This window comes from Bubalus bubalis, chromosome 12 (genome assembly GCF_019923935.1).
Source record: "Bubalus bubalis isolate 160015118507 breed Murrah chromosome 12, NDDB_SH_1, whole genome shotgun sequence".
Lineage (NCBI taxonomy): Eukaryota > Metazoa > Chordata > Mammalia > Artiodactyla > Bovidae > Bubalus > Bubalus bubalis.
The window spans coordinates 9,891,075-9,912,200 of record NC_059168.1 but is presented as its reverse complement, the minus strand read 5'-3'; the positions used below and the strand labels follow the sequence as shown (position 1 = coordinate 9,912,200).

At 49.6% G+C, this 21,126-nt stretch overlaps 2 protein-coding genes across 4 annotated transcripts; one reads left to right on the top strand and one right to left on the bottom strand.

Moving 5' to 3' along the window:
* Window positions 1-11: 11 nt before the first annotated feature.
* On the top strand, window positions 12-3,168 carry HTRA2 (HtrA serine peptidase 2). Its single transcript, XM_025260785.3, has 8 exons — window positions 12-591; window positions 709-913; window positions 1,003-1,197; window positions 1,441-1,473; window positions 1,697-1,802; window positions 1,938-2,007; window positions 2,613-2,708; window positions 2,810-3,168. Exons 1-8 carry the CDS (start codon window positions 86-88, stop codon window positions 2,973-2,975), a joined length of 1,377 nt encoding a protein of 458 aa, XP_025116570.1. The 5' UTR covers window positions 12-85; the 3' UTR covers window positions 2,976-3,168.
* On the bottom strand, window positions 3,115-21,123 carry LOXL3 (lysyl oxidase like 3). Of its 3 annotated transcripts, XM_025260782.3 has the most exons (16): window positions 20,973-21,123; window positions 19,087-19,433; window positions 17,250-17,413; window positions 16,392-16,606; window positions 9,470-9,526; window positions 8,783-8,842; window positions 6,365-6,581; window positions 5,951-6,131; window positions 5,664-5,818; window positions 5,250-5,417; window positions 4,953-5,115; window positions 4,505-4,748; window positions 4,294-4,409; window positions 4,078-4,214; window positions 3,859-3,970; window positions 3,115-3,676 (listed from the first exon to the last, which is right to left on the bottom strand). In XM_025260782.3, the coding sequence occupies exons 2-16, from the start codon at window positions 19,397-19,399 to the stop codon at window positions 3,603-3,605; spliced, it is 2,376 nt and encodes a 791-aa protein (XP_025116567.2). In that variant the 5' UTR covers window positions 19,400-19,433; window positions 20,973-21,123; the 3' UTR covers window positions 3,115-3,602. The 3 variants fall into 3 exon arrangements, with proteins under 3 accessions (XP_025116567.2, XP_025116568.2, XP_025116569.1); XM_025260783.3 differs by lacking the exon at window positions 8,783-8,842; XM_025260784.3 differs by lacking the exons at window positions 8,783-8,842; window positions 9,470-9,526.
* Window positions 21,124-21,126: the final 3 nt, after the last annotated feature.

Here is a 21,126-nt window from a genome sequence, read left to right as displayed (position 1 = left end):
TCCTCAGCGTCCAGCCGTCCTCCCGGTCGCGTCTAGGGCGCCGCCTCTGCGCTGGGCGGGCGAGGAAGCCGCCGAGGCGGAGCTGATGGCTGCACTGAGGGCGGGGCGGGGTGCTGGCTGGAGCCTCAGGGGATGGCGGGCTTTGTGGGGGGGTCGCTGGGGAAAGGGACCCCTGTTGACCCCTGACCTCCGGGCCCTGCTGACGTCAGGAACTCCTGACCCTCGGACCCGAGTGACTTATGGGACCCCCAGTTTCAGGGCCCGGTTGTCTGTGGGGGTCCCTGAACCACGGACATGCCTGAGGTCCCGGACTTCGGATCTCCGAGCACGGCTGATCGCTGGGACCCCAGATCCCCGGACCCCTGAAGACTCAGGGACTCCTGGAACCCGTCCGCGCGTGTGGCTAGCGGTGGCGCTGGGCGCTGGAGGGGCAGTACTGTTGTTGTTTTGGGGCGGGGGCCGGGGTCCCCCGGCTGTGCTCGCCTCGGTCCTTGGATCGCCGCCCACCTCTCCCCGGAGCCAGTACAACTTCATCGCGGACGTGGTGGAGAAGACGGCCCCTGCCGTGGTTTATATCGAGATCTTGGGCCGGTAACGGTGGGGGTAAACACTAAGGCACCGAAGCCGTGGGCTAGAGGGCGGGCAAGAAGGACGGGTCCGAGCCTCCTCACATCCGTACTCCCCCTCGCCCCCCCCCCCTTTTTCCAGGCACCCTTTTTCGGGCCGTGAAGTCCCTATCTCGAATGGCTCAGGATTCGTGGTGGCTGCCGATGGACTCATCGTTACCAATGCCCACGTGGTGGCTGATCGGCGCCGAGTCCGTGTAAGGCTGCCTAGCGGCGACACGTATGAGGCCGTGGTCACAGCTGTGGATCCTGTGGCAGACATCGCCACGCTGAGGATTCAGACCAAGGTGGGGGTCGGGGCAGGCCATAGCTGCTTGGGGCTGTGAATTTGTTCACATCTCCAGATGACAGGTCTCTTGTACCCATTCTCCCTTAGGAGCCTCTCCCTACGCTGCCCCTGGGACGCTCAGCTGATGTTCGGCAAGGGGAGTTTGTTGTTGCTATGGGAAGTCCCTTTGCACTGCAGAACACAATCACCTCCGGCATTGTCAGCTCTGCTCAGCGTCCAGCCAAAGATCTGGGCCTTCCCCAAACCAATGTGGAGTATATCCAGACTGATGCAGCTATTGATGTGCGTCCTGATATGAGAGAAATGAGAGACTAGGTTGGGGGAGGGGGGAGGGGGTGTGTGGTACAGGCACCAATGGTGATAGATGGTGGATGAGCCTATATTACCGGGATTGGGTCGCAAAAAATGTGGCCACTCCTTCATGGGCTGGGAAAGGAGAGGATTTGGAGAAAGTGTCTACATCCTGATTGTGTCCCGAGGCATAGAGTCCCTGGATCTCTCCCATATTTTCTCCTTGTCCTGCAGTTTGGAAACTCTGGAGGTCCCCTGGTCAACCTGGTGAGTGTGACATCCTTTCCAAGAATCCCTATCCCAGGTCAGTATGGGAAGGGGTGGGTTTTCCCTAATTCACTGATGTTTGGTCAAGTTTCTGAGCAGTTTCTTGTTGGCTGTCTCCCAGAATCCAACTAGATCTCCCTAAAACTCCCTGCCACTCTTGCTCAGGTACCCCCATCTCCTATTATTTGTTTGGGCTAGAGAATAGTGGGCTGTGTCCCAACAGGATGGGGAGGTGATTGGGGTGAATACCATGAAGGTCACATCTGGAATCTCCTTTGCCATCCCTTCTGATCGCCTTCGAGAGTTTCTGCATCGTGGAGAAAAGAAGAGTAAGCCTGGCTTGCGGGGAAAGGGGTTTCTTTAAGTGGCAGGGGTGGGGAGGGTTTGCTGGAGAGGGGTCTATTGGGAGGAGGAGGGGGAGTAAGGATATACCTGGGTGGGGCTCATTTGTCCTTCTAACACAGATTCCTGGTTTGGAATCAGTGGGTCCCAGCGCCGCTACATTGGGGTGATGATGCTGACCTTGACCCCCAGGTATGAGCTTTAGGGGTAGTGACACGAAGGGCCATCAGTGTAACCAGTGGTGGGTGCCTGGCAGTTCTCTTGAGCTTCGATCTTAGTTCTGTTTTTATCTAAGATGACTTGCCTCATTCTTGGAGCTATCAGAAGAGCTGTTCTCTCTCATTATCTTGATTTTCTCACCTCACTCTGTTTTGCATACCTCCCATCCTGTTATTGCTTGGATTTACAATACCCAACCTTCTAGACTTGGCTTCCCTATGAGTATTTTCTGTTCCTGCCAACTTGATTTCCTAATCCCGTATTTTTATGTTGTTCTTATTTTATGTAGTTAAATATCAGATTGATCCTTCTAGGTTAAGCTAAAGTTATAGCACTTCCTAAAGTTATAGCTTCTTTTAGGATTCTAGAATGTCATTAGTGCTATTGATTTAACCCCGTGTGTCACTTGGAATTCCACTTCCTAACTGCTAGAAGGCAGAAAGTGAATTGTTTTTGTATCAAGAGGATCTAGTGCATGCCCTGTTCACCCGCCTGTCAGCATGCTGATGAAAGATTTGAGGCGAACCCCAAATGGGGAGAGTGCCCTGTGATTAACAGAGTGATCTGTGTCCTTTCAGCATCCTTGCTGAACTACAGCTTCGAGAACCAAGCTTTCCTGATGTTCAGCATGGTGTGCTCATCCATAAAGTCATCCTGGACTCCCCTGCTCACCGGTGAGGGAGAGGCTGCATTAGGAGGTGGAGATGGGTGGGATGTATGTGCCCTTGAACTGGGCCATCTAGTCCCTCCTTTATCTCTCTATCTTTTGCCATAGGGCTGGTCTACGACCTGGTGATGTGATCTTGGCCATTGGGGAGCAGCTGGTACAAAATGCTGAAGATGTTTATGAAGCTGTTCGAACCCAATCCCAACTGGCAGTGCGGATCCGGCGAGGACAGGAAACTCTGACCTTATATGTGACCCCTGAAGTCACGGAATGAATGAACCAGCCAGAGGAGGAGGCTCCTGTTTGGACTACAACCTTGGTTTCATGGCTTGGGCTCTGAGGGCACCTGGACAGAGGATTAACTGAACCAGTTGGGGGCAGGTCCCTCTAACTACCAGCACCAGTTCCTTGGCTCTGAAGAATCACAAAAACACTTTTTATATAAAATAAAATTATACCTAACAACATGTCATACTGAAAAATGAGGGGAAGGGTGGAACACTGCTCTTTCCCCCCACAAAAAGGCTAGAGGTAAAGCTTTGTCTTCCAGAACTGAGGGGAGATGCTGGAGTTAAACCGTTCTGACCTCCCTATTCAAGAAAACGAGCCGCTGTTGTCTGGTGTCCTGGGCAGTCAGTCAGGTGCGCCTTTCTCTGGCGTGCTTGGCTTTGTGCTGGGCCTGGGAGCAGAATGCCCCGTGCCTGGCCGCAGACCAGGACAGCTGGCCTAAGAAAGAGGGCAGTGATTTCTGCTTGATGGTTCCATATCCGCAGTGCACAGCGGACGAGTGCTGTGGGCCTGCCGACATCAGAGACTCCTTGGTAAGCTCCTGAGGTAATGGCAGCCTCAGACCCCTGCCGTTAGGGGCCAGTGGTGGTCTGCAGAGGAAGGTGGTGGCACCTTAGATGATCTGGTTACTGGTTTGGCCAGGGTAGCGTTCAAACCTCCTGTTGGCCTCTTCACTGAAGGCATCCCCTGCAAGGTGAACAGGTGGTTTGGGTAGGAAAACAGACCCATTATGGGGAAGGGTGGGTGGAAGTGGAGAGACTGGGAGATCCAGAAGTGGGTGGGGAGACTCAGAAACAACCTAGGGAGATGCGAATGAAGGCCTTTGCCTCCCAGCCCCAGGCCTTCTGGCTTCTCTTCCCACCAAATACCGATGTGACAGTTGTGCACCCAGATGCGATGGCCATCATATTTGCAGTTACATTTCATGGCGTTGTTGGTGAAGTCACTCTCTGCTACTTCAAAATTGGGGTTGATGACCACCTGTGAGTAGGAGAAAGCCAACAAATGAGCTGCATTCCTCAAATCCAAAGGTGTCTTTAATAAACACTCTTCCCACTCAACAACTGGAAATCTCAGAGCCCCGGCACCTGCAGAATGTAGTTTCCTGGTTTCACATCTGTGATGTCAATCCATTGACAGTCGATGTCATGCCGGTAGAGATCCCAGCAACCTACAGTGATGCCCTGCTCTCCAAAGTTGGCACACTCATACCTCTTGGAGACATCTGAGGAGATGAGCATATGTCATGCGAGGCAAGGCTGTGGAGATGAGGACAGTGCAGTCTATTGTAGGCCCCAACTCACCCTCCTGACATTCGGTGTCTTCTAGACAGAAACTAGCTTTGTGGCCCTCAGCCACCTTGGTGCCATTGGGGGTCAGGATATCATAGTGAGTGAAGATGTCCATACTGTGATAATGCCTGTGGGGACAAGGGGATCCCTGTTTCTTTCCGTGCCCTCAGCAGGCTCACCTCTTCCCCAGTGGTCTTGCCCTTCTACTACTTGACCCTCTCACCCATGACATTCATGCCACACCCAGGAGTGGCGCCCAGCCTTGGGCCTGAAGTCAGCACGTCCCAGGTTGTGGATCTGGGAGGAGAATCTGAGCAGACGCCGGTGGCCGTAAGGCCAGTTGGCTGAGCGGGCCGAGCTGGCCAGGCAGTTCTCTTCAGCAGCACAATACAACATGTGCAGAGGCCGGTCCTCGATGTAAGCGGTCTCCTGCACCAGTGCTGAGTGCAACAGCAGATCTGATGCGGCTGCACCGAGGAAGGGAGGAGAGTTAGACGTCACTGGTGAGGGGCAGGGACAGGTGGGAGTGCTTCCATCCCCCTCCCCCAGAAAACTGGGGTGAGACTGGCTTTCCACAGGGAAGGTGTGCCTCTCCAGATTGCAGCTCTTCCTGAAAAGAGGTGACCCAGAGCCTCCCTTCCCTGGCTTGCATCACCCTACACTTCACTCACTTTCAGAACAAATGACTCCAGCAGTAAAATGGCTTCCTGTCCTCTTGCAGGTGACATGGGTGCCATGGTGAGCACACTGGTCCAGGGACAGCTCAGTCCCTGTGCAGCGCACTCCACTCATCACCACCTCTGTTACATTTCCTGAATCCCAGTACCAGGTCTCCTGGGGACATACAGAGGTGTTTTTGTGAGGCCACCATCCAGCCTCCCCAGCCAAGGGACTCATTTTGGCAGACCTGTGTCCCAGACACAACCTTTGGAGGCAATAGCCTTGGTTCCCTTCTCCTTCCCACTCACCTGCAGGCCGTGGTTGGCATAGCCCAGTCCAAGCTGCCTGCAGGCAACCATGGCCTCCAGTGTTCCCCAGTCATCTCCACAGATGAGGCCCCAGCGAAAGGACCCAGGTCCCCCTATTTGCACTTCGACTCGCCCTTCATGTCGGCTGCGGCCCCCACTGAGTCGGATCTGTAGTGATGCAATGGAAGTGCTGTGGAAGCTTTTGGGGTGGAGTAGTGGGAGTCCACAGTGGGCCCGTGGCTGAATGGTGATTCAGAAGCACTTACAGGGCTAGCAAGTGGTGGCATCTAGGGGGAGCTGCAGGATGATAGGGGCCTGGGGCAGTGGGCAGTAGGGCCATCAGACTGCATCACGACCAGGCAGGACTGGATAGGACATGAGACTCCTGAACCAAGGTGGGAAAGAGTGACTGACCTTGGTCTCTACGCCAGTGTAGGGCAGGTTGCATCGGACGCCAGCATCTTGGCTATGGGAGCAGTCTTCAGCTGTGATGTTCTTGTGGGGGCACTTCCAGAGAGAGAGTTCCTGTCCAGAGCATCTAACTTCACTTAAGTGGATGGCACCCATGCCTAAGGTCAGAAGTCAGAGGTCGGGAGGTTCTAACTTTACTGTCTGCCCAGGGGTCTCCTTCCTAAGGAATGTACCCTTCCAGGAGTATGTACCTCCTACCTCCCTCTCCCTCCAACCTGTGCCCTCCTCACCCTGCCCCATGCGGGCACCGCTCAGAGCCTCTCGAGCACTCCCGAAGCCTAGCTCCCGACACACCACGCTGGCTGCTTGCAGGTCCCACTTGCGATCACAGACCGTGCCCCACGTGCCAGCCTTCAGGACTTCTACCCGGCCCTCTCCTGGGTGGGCGCCGCCCTTTAGACGCACTCGGGCCTGTACAGGAGAGAGACGTGCGCAGCAGTGAATGGGAACATCAGCACAGAGACAGTAGACCTGGGAGATCAATGAGATTCTGGTGGGAGGGAGCAGGTGGTCTCAGGTCTGTGGCCCAACCCCTGGAAGGTTCCTCTCTGTCCTCAAAGGTCAGAACTATGCTTAATCAAGGGATGGCCAGGCTATGGGGTTCTTCACCTGGGCGGTGGGGAAGGTCATAGTGTTTCACACACCTCCCCCTGAAGCTTCGACTGTTGCTTCTTCTGGCCACTGGATGCTGCGTAGAGAGGGCTTGGCACACAGCTCACTACCGCAGGGGCCCCCCCCGGGCACCTGGTGGTGTCATTGGCTCGATAGAACTCCAAAGAGCAGAGGGAGAGGTGGGCCTCCGTGCCCACGCACGCCACCCCATGCAGACCAAAGGAGTGTTGCTGCCGCTGGGCCAGCAGCCTGGGGGGACAGGAGTGGGAGCAGTAGGGTGAAACAGTGCTCCTGCCTCTTTGCCTGCAGCCCTCCTCCCGCTCCATGCCTTCACCATCCCCCAACCTTTCATGACCGCCTTAGTTCTTCTTCTTCTCTTCTCTGCAAAAACACAGAGACAAAGGAGACAACGGTAATGGGGAGTTTCCAGGCTGAAAGAGCCCAAACAGGGGGGTCCTTGGGTATGTTCTGCAACAGAAGAACTCTGTGGGAAGGAAGGCTAGTTTTGACTTGCCTGACAGATACCTTGTTCTGTGTGGTTTCAGGGAGCTGGCCCCAGTGGAGGCTGAAGCTGCTGTGCAAAGAGATTAGGAAGCCAGGACTAACCATCTGGAAGAGATAGGCAGGAGGGAGTAGCTAACAGGAAGCCTGAATGGCCAGAGTAAGCAGATCTTTCTATTACGCTGCGACTGAAAGAACTAAATGAGTCAGGATGCAAAGAAGTGAGTAAGTCTTGGGTCTACATGGCTTCTTAGAGGCCAGAGGGGCTTCCAGGCCAGAGGATGATGGGCAGTTACAGGAAGAACAGACCAGAAGGTGGAACACAGAAAAGACTGGAGCTGGTATATATAGGAATGAAGGTGTACAAATGCAAGACAAAGAGAGACCACATGATCAGAGAAGGAGAGTGAATATGAACAACAGAAGGGTAAGGATAACCCCAGACCTAAAGCTGAACTGTATGAGTCTTTAATGAGGTAGTCCATGCTTCCGTAGTTTAAATGTAACAGAAAGAATGTTCCATAGCCACCTGAGCAGGAAAATGGGACTAAATTAGAGACATTAAAACTGAAACACAGCAGAGAGATGCTGGAGAGAATGAGGGGACTTGCTTATCAACACCAATGGAAGGGAATGTTGCAGTGAGCCATGAAATAAGAGAAGTGCTTTCTTCCCAGAACAGCCTGTTTGAACTCAGAGAGGGAAGGAACCGATGAGGCCTTGTGTTGGTGGGGTGGGCCTGTGAGGGTGGTCTGGTGGCGAATTACTACAGTAATGCACTCTATTACTTGATGTCAGAGGAGAATATGATGATTTGAAGCCACTGGCTAGGAAGACACAGAGAGAGGGATAAGTTATAGACAAATCAGACAAAGGAAGCCTGGAAACTTTACAGAATACCTTTGGAAGCTCAAGATAAGTGGACTCTGAAGCTCAAAGAGACTTAGTATTCTTTCAAAGTCCTGTCTGGCTGAAAATGAAAGTGAAAGAGGTCCTCACTTTAATGTGGGGGTCAGGCAAGGCCAGAGTATGGCCATGTTGTGCAAGACAACTCTAAGCTGGAAGGGCACTATGGGAACACCCCCCAATTCCAAGGCCTGTTGAAGGCACCAGAGGGAGGAGCTGGGGAGTTGGGGGGGGGTGCCTGGGACCCCTGAGTGATCCTGGAATGCTGTGAAAAGAGGAGGAGACAATAGAAAGGGCCGACTTCTCCACCCCTCACCCACTGCTGAAGGAGCTCTCCAGGGGACTTTTCATGCGCGAACTGCCTTCAGAAGCCAAGTGAGACGCAGTCATTGGGATTGGAAGCTTTTTGTTCCCTGGGGTTCTGAAGGAGCCCAGGAGGAAAATGATGGAACTGGGAGCCTAACTGTGTTAACTGGGCCAGAGGGCCAGGACTGCCATCTGACTCCTGCCCTGGGAAAGGTTCCACAGGGGATCCTGAGTCTCACTTCCAGCCCAGTAGCACTTATTCCATTTAACAATTAATCAAATAAAGGTAGGATGGGAACACTGATCCCTTAGGGAAACTTAACTTCTTGGGTAAGAGGCAAGCATGGCATCTGAAGGACAAGAGTGCCAGAGTATCTCCTAAAATCTGCTGGGGAAAGATAAATAAGCATGTGGAACAAGAGGAGTCAATGGGTGAACTTCTATGGAGATTTTTCAAAAATCCTGTGACGAGCATAATTCCTCAGACAAAAAACATAAGGGCCAACCCCCCCCCCAAAAAAAAACAACCCAACAACAACAACAAAAAACCCAAACAAAAGGGCCGATCTTACTTTACATTGTGGTGAATCACCTGGAAGGTGGCTTGTAACAGTTGCTGCTGCTCCTCCACCTCCTTGTGGAGGCGTCTCTTGGACCCCTTCCTAACCACAGCCTGATGCCCCCGACTCATTGCTTGGCACTCCCTCTCCTCTCCACCCAGCCTAAACTTTATTTACCTCTTAATTGGCCCCCTGCCCATTTGGGTTTTGGGTTTGGCTTTAAGCTTGGTGACTGGTCTGAAAAAAGGAGAAAGAAGTTAGTGGCAGTAGTGGTCAGGTGCATTACCCGGGAAAGGCAAAGGATTCTTTCTTTTTTCTGTCTCTAGGAAGGACCCTTCATGCAGAGCATGGGAAGGGGCAAAGCAGGCAGTCAGATTTTCCACATACACTGCTGAATACCACTTAACTGTATTTTTGGAATACATGCTGCTCTCTGGATTCAGCAACAGTGATGAGAAATCTGGTGATGTCAGTCCAGGTGGAGGGGAGAGGAGATGAGAGGAATGGTGGAGGGAGGAGAGAGTGTGGGGATGTAGGTGAATGAAGGGAGGTTAGGAGTTGTGGGGGGAGGAAGCATGCAGGTGGCTGAGGCTGGAGTCCAAGCTATTTGGGGGCAGTATAAAGATACGGAGGTCTCTCCTTAGTCATTCCTGTGTTATTTCCTCCTTGTGTTTCCTAAATCAAAACTTACCCACCCGCATGCCTGCCTCCCCCCCTCCTCCCTCCTGGAATGGCCATTTTCCAGCCATATCCCTAATTCATCAGCTTGGGTTCTGGGATGGACATGGATAGGCTGCCTTCCATCCATCCACCTCCTGGGGCCACAGGGATGAGCAGGAGGTCCCGGGGCTCTTGCCCCATTACCTTCCAAGGGGCTGGGAGCGTCGGGCCGAGGCTTTGGCCGCTCGCTTCCTCAACTTTCTGTGAGGATAAGACAACAGCAGAGTCAGGAACAGTCTAGAACCAAGTGGGAAAGGTTGGTGGAACAGGGACCAGGGGCAAGATTTCTGTTTTAGCAGTTAGAGGTCTCCTGGTGGCAGGATCTTATAACATTAGATGCCCCCAAGGCTCTACCCTTCACAGCTGTTTGGCCTCAGAAGCACATGAACTAGACAGGTGAGTTGCAGCGAAGGACGTGGACTCAGGGCGGATAGAGACTCTGTACCAGGACCCACAGAAGTCAGGCTAAGGCAGATGGGGAACAGGATTCTTGGACTGATATCAGGGCTGCTCTAAACCTGGGGGAGGGCTGGGGGGACAGGTTAAAATGGAAGGGTGTTAGGATTGCCAGACTGACCAGGCAAGGAGAGAGAACTGGCCTGGTCACACCTGGGGAGGCTGACTGTATTTTTTTTCTGGATGCGCTCTGGCTTCTGGCATATGCAGGCCTGAGGCCAGTGAACGAGGACCAAGGAACAAGGCTGGACAGCAAGGGACATTGACTGGGTCTGACTGGGTAGCATGAAGCCAGGATGCTTAGGATGACAGCATCCTTCCTGTCTAAACTAAATCCCACATGCTTTAGTCATTCACAAACAGCTCATCTCCCAAACTTACTTCTAGGGAATTAAGGTCTAAAACCTTATTTCTTCTTAGTTGACCTAAATATTTGACCTATTTTACTCTTCAAGAGGTTACCTTAAGTCTGATGAATGGAAACTAGGTTTGTTTCTCCTCTCATTCTCCCTTTGATTTCAAAGACTTCCATTTTGCCCACTCTTTGTCCTGTCCAACTATATATAGATGAATGCAGGTCTTGTCTGTCTTTACAAAATTTATGGAATTCCCCATTATCCTCTTAGTTATCCTGTCTTTGAACATGTTCCTGTTCTGCTGCTTCTCTTGAGTTATATTTGGATGTGGTATATTACGTGCAGATGTGCTAGGATTTTAATATATAGATTTAAACAGGGCTGAATCTGCTTGGTATTTCCTACCTTGGCTTCTTCCTGAGGATGATCTTTGCCAAAACATCCAATACGTCCAACATTCCTAGCAAAGAGTCTACAATAACTCTTGGGTCCCTTTCCTGAGACACCGCTAAGAGTTTAGAACCTTTCATCAGATAAGTATAGTGAAAAATGTCTTCTCCAAATGTCTTTTTCTCAAACATGTCTGAAATGAAATGTATCTGGCACTTTATTTCACCAGTAACCAAGAGAAATCATGTAACAGTACTCAGAAAAATGTAGTATTATCTAGAAATTTAGAAGTACTTCTCTAGTTATTTAAGAACTTTATAAGGTCTTTATAATTATATGGTATATATAATTATTAATATATATCAGGCAAATACAGGTTACATTGAGGCCCTGGCACTTATTTAGGACAGTGCTGATATCTGTCTGTCTTTTCTAAAGCCACCACCCCTAAATGTTCCTGAATTCCTTCCCCTAGGATCCTTTCTCTCTCAATTGAGATGTTGCACATAACCTTCCCTCAACTGAATCCTTTTAAACATATTCAAATCTCTCTCTCTCTCTCTCACACACACACACACACTCCAGCCCACATTTCTTCTTAGTAGAAAAACTTTTCAGAGTGTCTACACTCATCATCTTTCCCACTCACTCCTTACTCCAGTCCTTTCTGTCTTTCCCCACCCATCACTCTGTGATAATAATCTAGATGTTTTTTTGTCTCACATACCACTGACTCTTGGTAGCATCTGACACTGCTGTTCTCTCTCCCTCCTTAGCTGTCACAACACCATTAGCTTTATCTGAGTCCTAATTCTGGTTGCTCTTTCTTGGTCTTCTTTGCAGGCTCCTCCTCTATATAGTTATTTACATTTTTGGAGCTTTAAGGCCTTCTTCTCACTTCACATCCTCTCTTTATATGTTCTCATTTACATCTAACCTTGTATATCCCATTGCCTTCTCGATGTTCCTACTTAGATATCTCAAAATTATCTAAAATTTAATGTGGGTCCAATTGTTTTAGCAAAATCTATGCCAGAAACTTAGGAATCAACCTTGACATCTCTCTCTTCTTCGGCTCCCAAAGTCAATCCGTAACCAAGTCCTGCCAGTGTTCCTTCCTGAATGACTCTCTAATCCATTTGCTCTTGCTCTTCTCTAAACCATTCTCAAAGTGCAGTCAAAGTGATGTCTGGGAGCCACAAACACGATCACGTTCTCTCACAGCCCTCCTCATTAAAAAACTTCCATCACTTTCCATTACTTTTATCATAAAGATTCAAATCATTACCATAGCCTACAAGGTCTTCTATGATCTGGTGCCAAATCAACTCTCTCATCACCTCTGTATTCTCAGCACCTTGCGCAGTGCTTGGCAAACAGTGGGAGTTCAGTAAATATCTGTCAGTGAATATATCTGAATATGAACAAAAATATCTGAAATGAACTAGAAGAGTGCCTTCTTAAATAGCGCTTAAGCTCTTAGAACCTCAATTTCTTTGCCTGCAAAAAGGCATTAAATGGCTCAGTTATCTGTATATTCTTTTCCTCTTCTAAAATTCTACAACTTTCACATGTTCTAGGATAGAAGTACCAAATCAAAGTTGAAATATGATACATCACATTATGATTTTCTTATTCTCTAAATCTTACTAACTTCCTCTAAAAGCTACCAGATGCATCTTCTTTCTCCAAGGAAGGCAGAGTTGTTTACAACTATCCTGCCTAGCCTTTATAATTGCATTATCTATGAGGAGTCTCCCTCTGTCTGACTTGACCTGTGAAGGAATATCTACATCAAATTCTCATCACAGAATCTCCCAGGACCACTGTAATCTCTTTCCCTGCTAAGAATGAACTCTGTACTTAATATATATCTCCTTTTCCAGCCTTCATATTCCAGACAGTAAGAGATTCCAATATGTATACATATATTCCTGATTTCTGAAGTTTTCTTGAGTTTGTGAATACTTAGGGACAATTCCTGGGCCTCAAAATTCCCAGGGATGGCCCATGTCTAAAGCTAGCTCATATTAACTTGAAGCCCAGAGATGCCGGGCACCATCCTTCTCTTGAGCAGTTTCAGAATCATTTTAGTTATCTCTTCTTTTATTTTCTGTGTTCTATCAGTCATCCTACATCTATTCATTCCTCTCTCTTTGTTGTCATCCTCCTAATCAGCTTCATTTTTATAACTCCTAATTAATCTTACTGCATCTAGAACCTCCTCTTTCAATTCACTACTATCAGACAAACTTTAAAAAACACTGGCCTTATTTTTATCACTGTCCCATACAAGTATTTTTATTTTTTAATTTTTCATAGGATAAAGGTAAAACTCTCCAATCTGGCATTAAAAGTGTTCCATTTCCTAGCCTTACTTTATCCATTCAGATTTTTCTTCCACTATTTCTCAGTACACATCTTCTCTCTCGCTTCCCTGGTGGCTCAGCAGTGCAGAAGACATGGGTTCAGTCTCTGGGTTGGGAAGATCCCCTGGAGAAGGAAATGGCAACCCACTCCAATATTCTTGGCTGGGAAATCCCATGGACAGAGGAGCCCTACAGGCTACAGTCCACGGGGTCACAAAAGAGTTGGAGATGACTTAGTGGCTAAACAACAATCTTCTAGTCAACTGTCTTTCAAAAGTTCCTATTCATTTTCATCTCTGTTGGGGTCAACAATGACATCCAAGTTACTAAATCGTATTCATTTCTCAGTCCTCATGTTTTTGGAAGCATCAGCAGTAGTGACGCAGTTGATCCCTCTTGCTCTTCCTTGAAGCACTTTACTTGGCTTCCAGGCCTCCACACTTACCTGGTTTTCTTTCTGCCTCACCTCCCTGTTTGCATTTTGCCTTATCTTCCTGACCTCATAATGTTTAAACTCCCTAGGGTTCAGCCCCTGCACCTCCTTTTCTCTATTTGCACTCCCTCCCTTGGTGATGTTGTCCAGTTTCAGGGCTTTAATTCAACTGAATTCTAGAGTCATATACCCAATAGCCTCACCATTTCAGTGTCTAAAGCACCTCAAATTTAATTGGTCTAAAAACAGGTTCCTAATATACAATCTCCACTCTCCCATTCCCACACAAAACATGCCCCACTCACTGTTTTCTTTATCAAATGAGGCCAACTTCATATGTAGCTCAGGCCAAAAACCTTGGAATGATCCCTAATTCCTCTCATTCTCTCATACCACAATGAACCCATCAGCAAATCCTGTTGGCTTTATCTTCAACACAGAATTTGATCACTTCTTCACCACTTTCACTGGTCACATCACCTCTCACTTTGTTTAGTTGGCTTTCAGGAGACAATAACCGCCTAACTAGTCTCCCTGCCTCCTTGACTCTACACATTCCTTACAGTCTATTCTTAACAAAACAGCCCAAATAATACTCAAAAAGTGGAAGACAGATGTCACACCTCTGCTCAAAACCTCATCTCACACAGTAAAAATTAAAGTCTGTCAAATGGCCTTACATGATCTGGCTCCTCATTCTTTCCTTATCTCCTCCTAAATTACATCTCCTGTCATCTTCTGCCTTGTTCCCTTAGCTCCAGCCTCAGTGGCCTCCTGGAGTATGACAAGAATTCCCCCTAACCCCTCATTCTGATATCTTCTCATTTATGATGCCTCTTCCTGGAGATGCTCATCAAGATTTTTGCATAGATTGTGCCCTATAAATATTTTCTCAAATGATGCCTCCTCTGACTTATTTTAAAACTGCAATTCCAGTGCCACTTCCTAACATTTTCCCTGCTTTATTTTTACCTATTACACTCTTTGCCATACTTACATTTTGTAATTTTACTTTTTTCCTGATTCTTCCCTAGTTCACGAGATCAAGGATTTTGTTTTTTTTGTTGTTGTTGTTGTTTATTGTTGAATTCCTAAGTGTCTGCAACAGTCCCTGGCACACAATAGGCACTCAATAAATGTTTATTCTCTATGCCTTTGTTCATGCTACCCTCTTCATCTGAAATGCCTGCTATTTAAGTCACACTAATCTTTCAGAATCGGGCGTTTGGATTTGGGAAGGTAAAGAACAAGCACAGGGAAATATAGGCTCAAGGTAGATAACAGCAGAGGAGCACAGCACATAGATGTTTTAAACTGTATATGAGTCGCTATACCAGAGAAAGTATTATTCCTTGGGGCCTAAAGAACTTTCAAATGTGTCTCAGAGCCAAGGCAAAAAAAATTTCAGCAAGTACAGAAAAGACTGGAGGCTGGATAGTGTACTGACTTTCAAAAAGGAGGCAAAGGACTCCCCAATTTACAGATAATTTATGTTCTAGAATAGTCATTAAGTAGAAAGTTTGTGAGCACTGAGGAGAAAATATGGTGATCCTTAGAAATCTAAAAGGATTTCAGTAAAAGTCAGCTCAATCAAACCACCATGACTTCCTTTAAGATTCCTAAAATTGCAGAATGGCTGTGAACATAGTGTATGTGGATTTTAGCAAAAGACTAATAAAGTCTCCTATAATCTCATTACAGATAAGATGATGAAATGTTGGCTGTATCAATGTAGTGTTCAGTTTGTCCCAACTGTTGAAAAAACATCTCACAACTAATGATTAAAGGTTTGATGTAAATCTGGAGGATTCATAAGAGGAGTTAGCCTTTGGTTCTAAAGATTTCAACACATAACAGTCACTTTGATGAAGTCAGGAGGCATAGCTATCATATCTATTGAACAGAGGGGGCAGGGAGGGATGACAAGTGCAAAATAATGCCAAGATTCAAGATAATCTCATGGGATCATTATGGTTTTTAAATGATGTATCAAACATGAGATCCTGTATCAAACATTTCATAGGGTAAACTCAACAGATTTAGGTTCAAATAGGCAGCTCTATCAGTATCAAGGAGGAGGGAAGACCTAATTTAGGTGATTACAAGGTTAATATGAGCAGTGGGATGCTGCCTTAACGGAAAGGCAGTGCAAAATCTAGATGTTTTCATTAAAAAGAGCTGTTATGCTGTACCCTGCCCCGAACAGCCCCACATCTGAAGTAGCCTGCCCAGTAGAAGGTCACCCAGATGTTAAGAGCTCTTCCCGCAAAACTGGTCTAAGGAAGAGCTGAAGAAGATAATCATTTAAATAACAAAGAGATTTCCAAATTTCTTAAAACGGCCAAATTAGATGCTCCAGGGAAGCGAGACGCAGTAGGCAAAGAGCCGGTCCCCAGTGTGATACATTCCCCAGAAGCCGGCGCGTACACCAGGGCTCCAGTGCAGGTGGAGAGGGCCGGCCTCCAGGGCTGAAGGGTATTCTGGAAAACTAGTTTAGCAGTCCTGAGTGCTCTCGCGCTCGCAGACGCCTAGTGGGCCGCCGGGACCCAGGGAAGGGCCCCAGCCTCCTCCGGCGCCCTCCGGCCTTCAGGGATTGGCGGCCAGGATGGGACCGCCGCCCCGCGTGCGCCCCGGGCCGGTCGCCGTCAGACTCACGGCGTTAGGCCCCGCCCGGGTACTGCCTCGGCTGGGCGTGGTCGCTACCCCCACCCACCGACTCGGACCCGCGGGCTCCCGGGCCGCTGGGCGTGGCCCCGCGAGGCCCAGCTCTGGCCCCGGGGCGCGGAGACGCCACCTGCCGACCGCCGGCCCCGACGCCACCGCCGCCTCTCGCCCCGCCCCGGCTCTGGCCACTGGGGCCAGAGCTTCGCTGGTCCCCGCAGCAAATCCGCCTCGGGGGCCGCTTCATGGTCCAAGATTTCTCAACTCTCTAGTTTCACCGAGGCCTCCAGATTTCCCCCGGCTCCCCAGGTGAACCAACCCCTTCAGAGGTCCCTCAACACCGCTCCTTGACAAGCACCCCTCAACTCCAGACTGCTGCACCAGCGCCCACGTCGCTTCACCTGTAGAACGCCACGTTGACCCGCTTTTCGCTCGGGAAGCCCAGCATCCCGCAGATCACGTGGCTGTTGTGCGCACTCCAGCCTTTGTCACACACTTGCGACCAGCCATCCGGAAGCCTGACTTCGACCAGTCCCTCAGTCACGGGCAGGGGCCGTCTGCCCCTTCCAACGGCTGGCCGAAGTCGCACCTCCTCCACTTGCAGGTGATGCTCTACCTGGGGAGGGGGCCACAAGCAGAGGAAAGGCATCCCAGTGGCACCTTACACACGTCTGGCCACTCTAAAGAAACCCCGATTGAGTGTACTTGCTGTGAACCCAGTGGCGAGATGGGGCTGAGAGGCAGGCCTGCGCTCCGTGAGGTACTGACTGTGGTGCAGCCACTCGAGTGTGAGGACTTGCTGGGCTCTGAGAAATGACTAAGGGTCCCGAAGAAGCTGGGGAAGGAGCATCTGACTCTGCTTGGAGCCTGCGGGAACACTTACGGAGGAAGTGGCACTGAAGAAGTAAGAGAAAGTAAGAGTGAAAGGTTCCCTCAGGAATATCTGAGCTGAGAGAGCACAGGTGCCCTGGGGACCAGGGATGAAGTTGGAGAGGTTCATGCCAGGCTTAGTAACTTGAATGCTAATGCTAAAATAAACCTGGACTATGCAGTGTCTCAGAGCTCTATCATTTTGCCCACTCCTCCAGTCTCCCACTGACCTCAATTATCCCATTGGGCACATGGGATCCCCTACATTCTAGTATCGCCACATATAACCACCCCACAGCCCTTTCTATCTTGCCGTCTTGGGTGGTGTGTGTGTGTGTGTGTGTGTGTGTGTGTGTGTGTGTCTGTGTGTGTGTTTATGAACTACAGACCTCAATGACATTGGAATCTGAGAAGCCAGGGAGGCGCTCGTCCTTGCAGATGACCCCAGCATCCTCATCGTGGGTACAGTCACTGTTCCCCCAACCCCGGGAGGCACATTCAGTCACACTCCGCTCAGTCCCACTGCAGCTCAGGTTGTCCAGCCAGATGCGGCCTGTGTGGGAGGGGAGATAAGGGGATAGAGAGGCTTGGAGAGGTAGCATGGGGATGTTGGTGAGAGCATGGAAGCCTCACACCTGATAAGATAATGGGTAGGGAAGGGACAGGGGACCCTGGAAAGGAATAGGAAAGGGAGCATAGGATTGATGGACGGTTGATAGTGTTCTGGGGATACCCAAGAATTTGGTAGGGTGAATAAAAAACCCAAGAGGCAACACTGAAGTTCTGATCAGTCCTTACTCATTCAACGATAGCTGCCTAGTGTGTGTGACGCACTCTGCCAAGGTATGTGCATATGTGGTCATTCTTAGAACAGAGCTGCCAGAAGATATTATCACCATTTTGTATAAAGAAATTGAAGTTCAGGGAAGTGAAGTAACTTGCCTAGGACCATACAGCCAATGCATGAGGGCTTAGGGATTTGAGCCATTTGTGAGACTTGGAAATGTAAGATCCTTTCACCTCAGCCTTACATTCTCCCATGTGACTGCTCTGTGCTGCCATGTTGCCCCGTGTTCTTCTCTTGACCTGGGCCAAACTGAAATGAGTATCACTGACTTTCTCTCAGAACTGGTGGCCCCTCAAAGGGCCATGTGCAGGGAACCCTCATGCATATCCGGACAGGACTTACCCAGCTTCTGCTGGGATACCTATCTCTTGCCCCATTAGGCTATTGGAACTATCACAAACTATTGAGATTCTTTTATTACTTTCCTTCACTCCAGGTCTGATTCAGTCCTTTGATGCCACCCAGAAAAATCCTTCAGTCAAATGACTGTCTTCAAGTTTGAATTCAACCATCATGTAATTATTATCCAAAGCTTTTTCATTTCATATCAAATATCCCTGCTTTCTTCAGCTATTCCTCCTTGAAACATGGCTTCCAATCTTTTACATCTGGTAGCTCTCCTCTGAAAGTACTTCCATTTCCAGGAACCTAAGTTCCCTATTCAGGGATTAAACCTGTGGCCTCGGGAGTGAAAGTGCAAAGTCCTAACTACTAGACCACCAGGAAATGCCCAGTGCTTCCATTTTCTACTGTCTGTTTGAAAATGTGGCATCTAAAGTGATGCTTTATTCCAGATGTGGTCTAACCAGTGGGAATTGGGGGTTAACTGCAGATTGCACCAGTTCTACCAATTCCACTGTGAGTATATACAATGCAAGTGCCCCCAGGTCTCAGAATTGCTCCTAAACCCCTACTAACCACATCCTAAAGTTTATACTTGTCTTTGGATGCCCAGCTTGTCAGTTTCAGCTCTAAATTATAATCTAATCTTGTTGGCTGCAGTATCTGTGATCACTTCTGTCTTTGGGACATCCAGACATCATTTACCTGCTCTCAGCTTCCCATGAAACCAGCTGTACTTTAATCATACAGGGCTCATCTGTGTCAGGGCTCTCTTTGCATGTGGCTTTGTAGAATCATACTTTTGCAGAAGAAAGTAACTTATAGATCATCTAGTCATTTTGCACATGGGGGCATCTGAGGCTCAGAGAAGGCACTGATCAGCCTAAGTTCATGCAGCTGTATGTTGGTTGGTTTCTCCTCCATGGGGGTACTTGACACTGGCTGTTCTTGGTGTTCTGTGTCCCGGTGGCTGTTCCCTCCCCTACATTTAGGCTGTACTTTGGCAATACCTAGGCTGTGCCTTAAGCATTGCTCACCTGTTCCAGGGCCATATTTGGCACTGTGGGTCCAGCCTGTGGCCTCTGTGAAGCCCAGCTCCCGGCATAGGACATGAGCAGCCTGCAGTGTGAAGTCATCATCGCAGATGGTGCCCCATTCACCAGCCCGCTGTATCTCCACACGGCCCTCGGATGGCTTCCTGGGGAAACCAGCCAGCCGAAACCGCAGCCCCTGGCTCCCGGCCCTCTTCTCAGGTGCCGTGGATGGGGTTGGAGATCCCAGGCACGAACTGCACAGCAGGCACAGCAGCAGCCCCCACAGGCTCCACTGCCAAACTCTGACAGGTCGCATGGCAGGGAAGGCCTGGGTGCCCCAGAGAGAGAAGCTGAAATTGAGAAGCCCAGGTCTGAGAGAGGTCATGAGAGGAAAAGAGACACCGGTTAAGACCAGAGACAGAGAGCCAGTGTGACAGAAAGGGAGGGACCCAGGGGTTCAGAGAGACAGAAAGAAATACATACTAGGTAAGAAGAGAAATACAGAGTAACAGAGGCACAGACTGAGACACCCAGATTGGGGAGGGGGGAGGGGGGAGAGAGAGAGAGAGAGAGAAGGCTCTCCCTCTCTTCTGTAAAGAATAAACCTTCACTATTAGTTGTTATGTCTCATAATGTCCTTTCCCTAGTTCTGCTATCATCACCTCTATATCCTGATTCACAGGTCAAGGACACCCAGTGATCAAAAGACAGAGATTAGAGACCGAGATCAGAGGCCCATCAAGATAAATAGGTTGAGACTGAGCAAGAGACACAGAGAGGGAGACCCAGACAGACAGGATGTGAGAGGAAGGGAAACTGTGGGAATAAAAGGGGACCAAACAGACAGCGGAGAGAGAGAGTGTGTTGAAAATGGACAGAAGGGGATCAGGAGAGAATCTGGCACACAGAATTGGGGAGCAACTGAGAAAGGCAGGCAATGAGTAAGGAGGAGTTCAGTTCAGTTCAGTTGCTCAGTCTTTGCGATCCCACAGACTGCAGCACGCCAGGCTTCCCTATCCATCACCAACTCCCAGAGCTTACTGAAACTCAGTATAATTGCCTTGAGAACCCCACGAACCTCATGAAAAGGCAAAGAGGAGGAGAGGGACTGACAAAAGCCAAGGAGCAGAGGCAGGAGGGACCCAGATGATCCTGTTCAGCCAGTCAGAGAGGACAGATAGTTACTGACTGTGGAAAGAGGCAGGCAAGATGGGGCTTAGGGCACCCTCAGATCTCAGGTCCCCTAAATGGCAGCCAAGCTGAGAGTCCTTTCTGGGCAGATTCCAGGTAGAAAAGGCAGAGAACCAGAATGCATTGGAGAACCTGGTACACATCCTACATGCCCTGCAGGGTCAAGGGGCCCAAAAGGGCCAGGCCTCAAGGTGGGGGTGGGGTGGGGTGGGGTTGTCCAAGCCTCCTGCCAACACAGCCATCTCTTTCCCGGGGCCACAGTAGGCAAGAGCACTAGTCGGCTTCTCAGCCAAGGCCTTCCCTCTGTCGGGAGGAGAACAGCTCCTTTATAGCGAGCTCCCCCTACCCCCCCCCCCCACCCCCACCCCCCTGCCCCATGCTTCCCCCAACTCAGACAAACAACACAACAGGGAAGCTTTGTTTGGGGACATTTTGGCTTGGGGACCCAGGGAGAGGGCCTCACAGAGGAGCCCCTAGCCTTCGGGCACTTCGGATGCCCTATTTGGAACACCCTGTAGCCCCACTCCCCAATATCTGCTTCCTTTCCCCACTCTTCTTGTGTCTTCTTTGACTATACAACCCTCAGTAGCTTGGCTTTCCTTTGATTCTACCCTACCTCACCCCTTTTCCCAGGTCCCTCCATCATCCTCTCCATCTACAACTCTCCTTCCTCCCACCGGGAGCGTGACTCCCCCTACCTTTGGCTGAACGGGGACCCTAGCGGCTGGGAGAAGAGTCTTGGTCCTGTAGATCAATCCTAGGACTTCCAAAAAAAAGTACTTGGGAGACTGCCCCTCTTTCTCCCCCGCCCCCCCTCTTCGTTCCTCCCACGTCCCCTTGAGCCCTCCCACA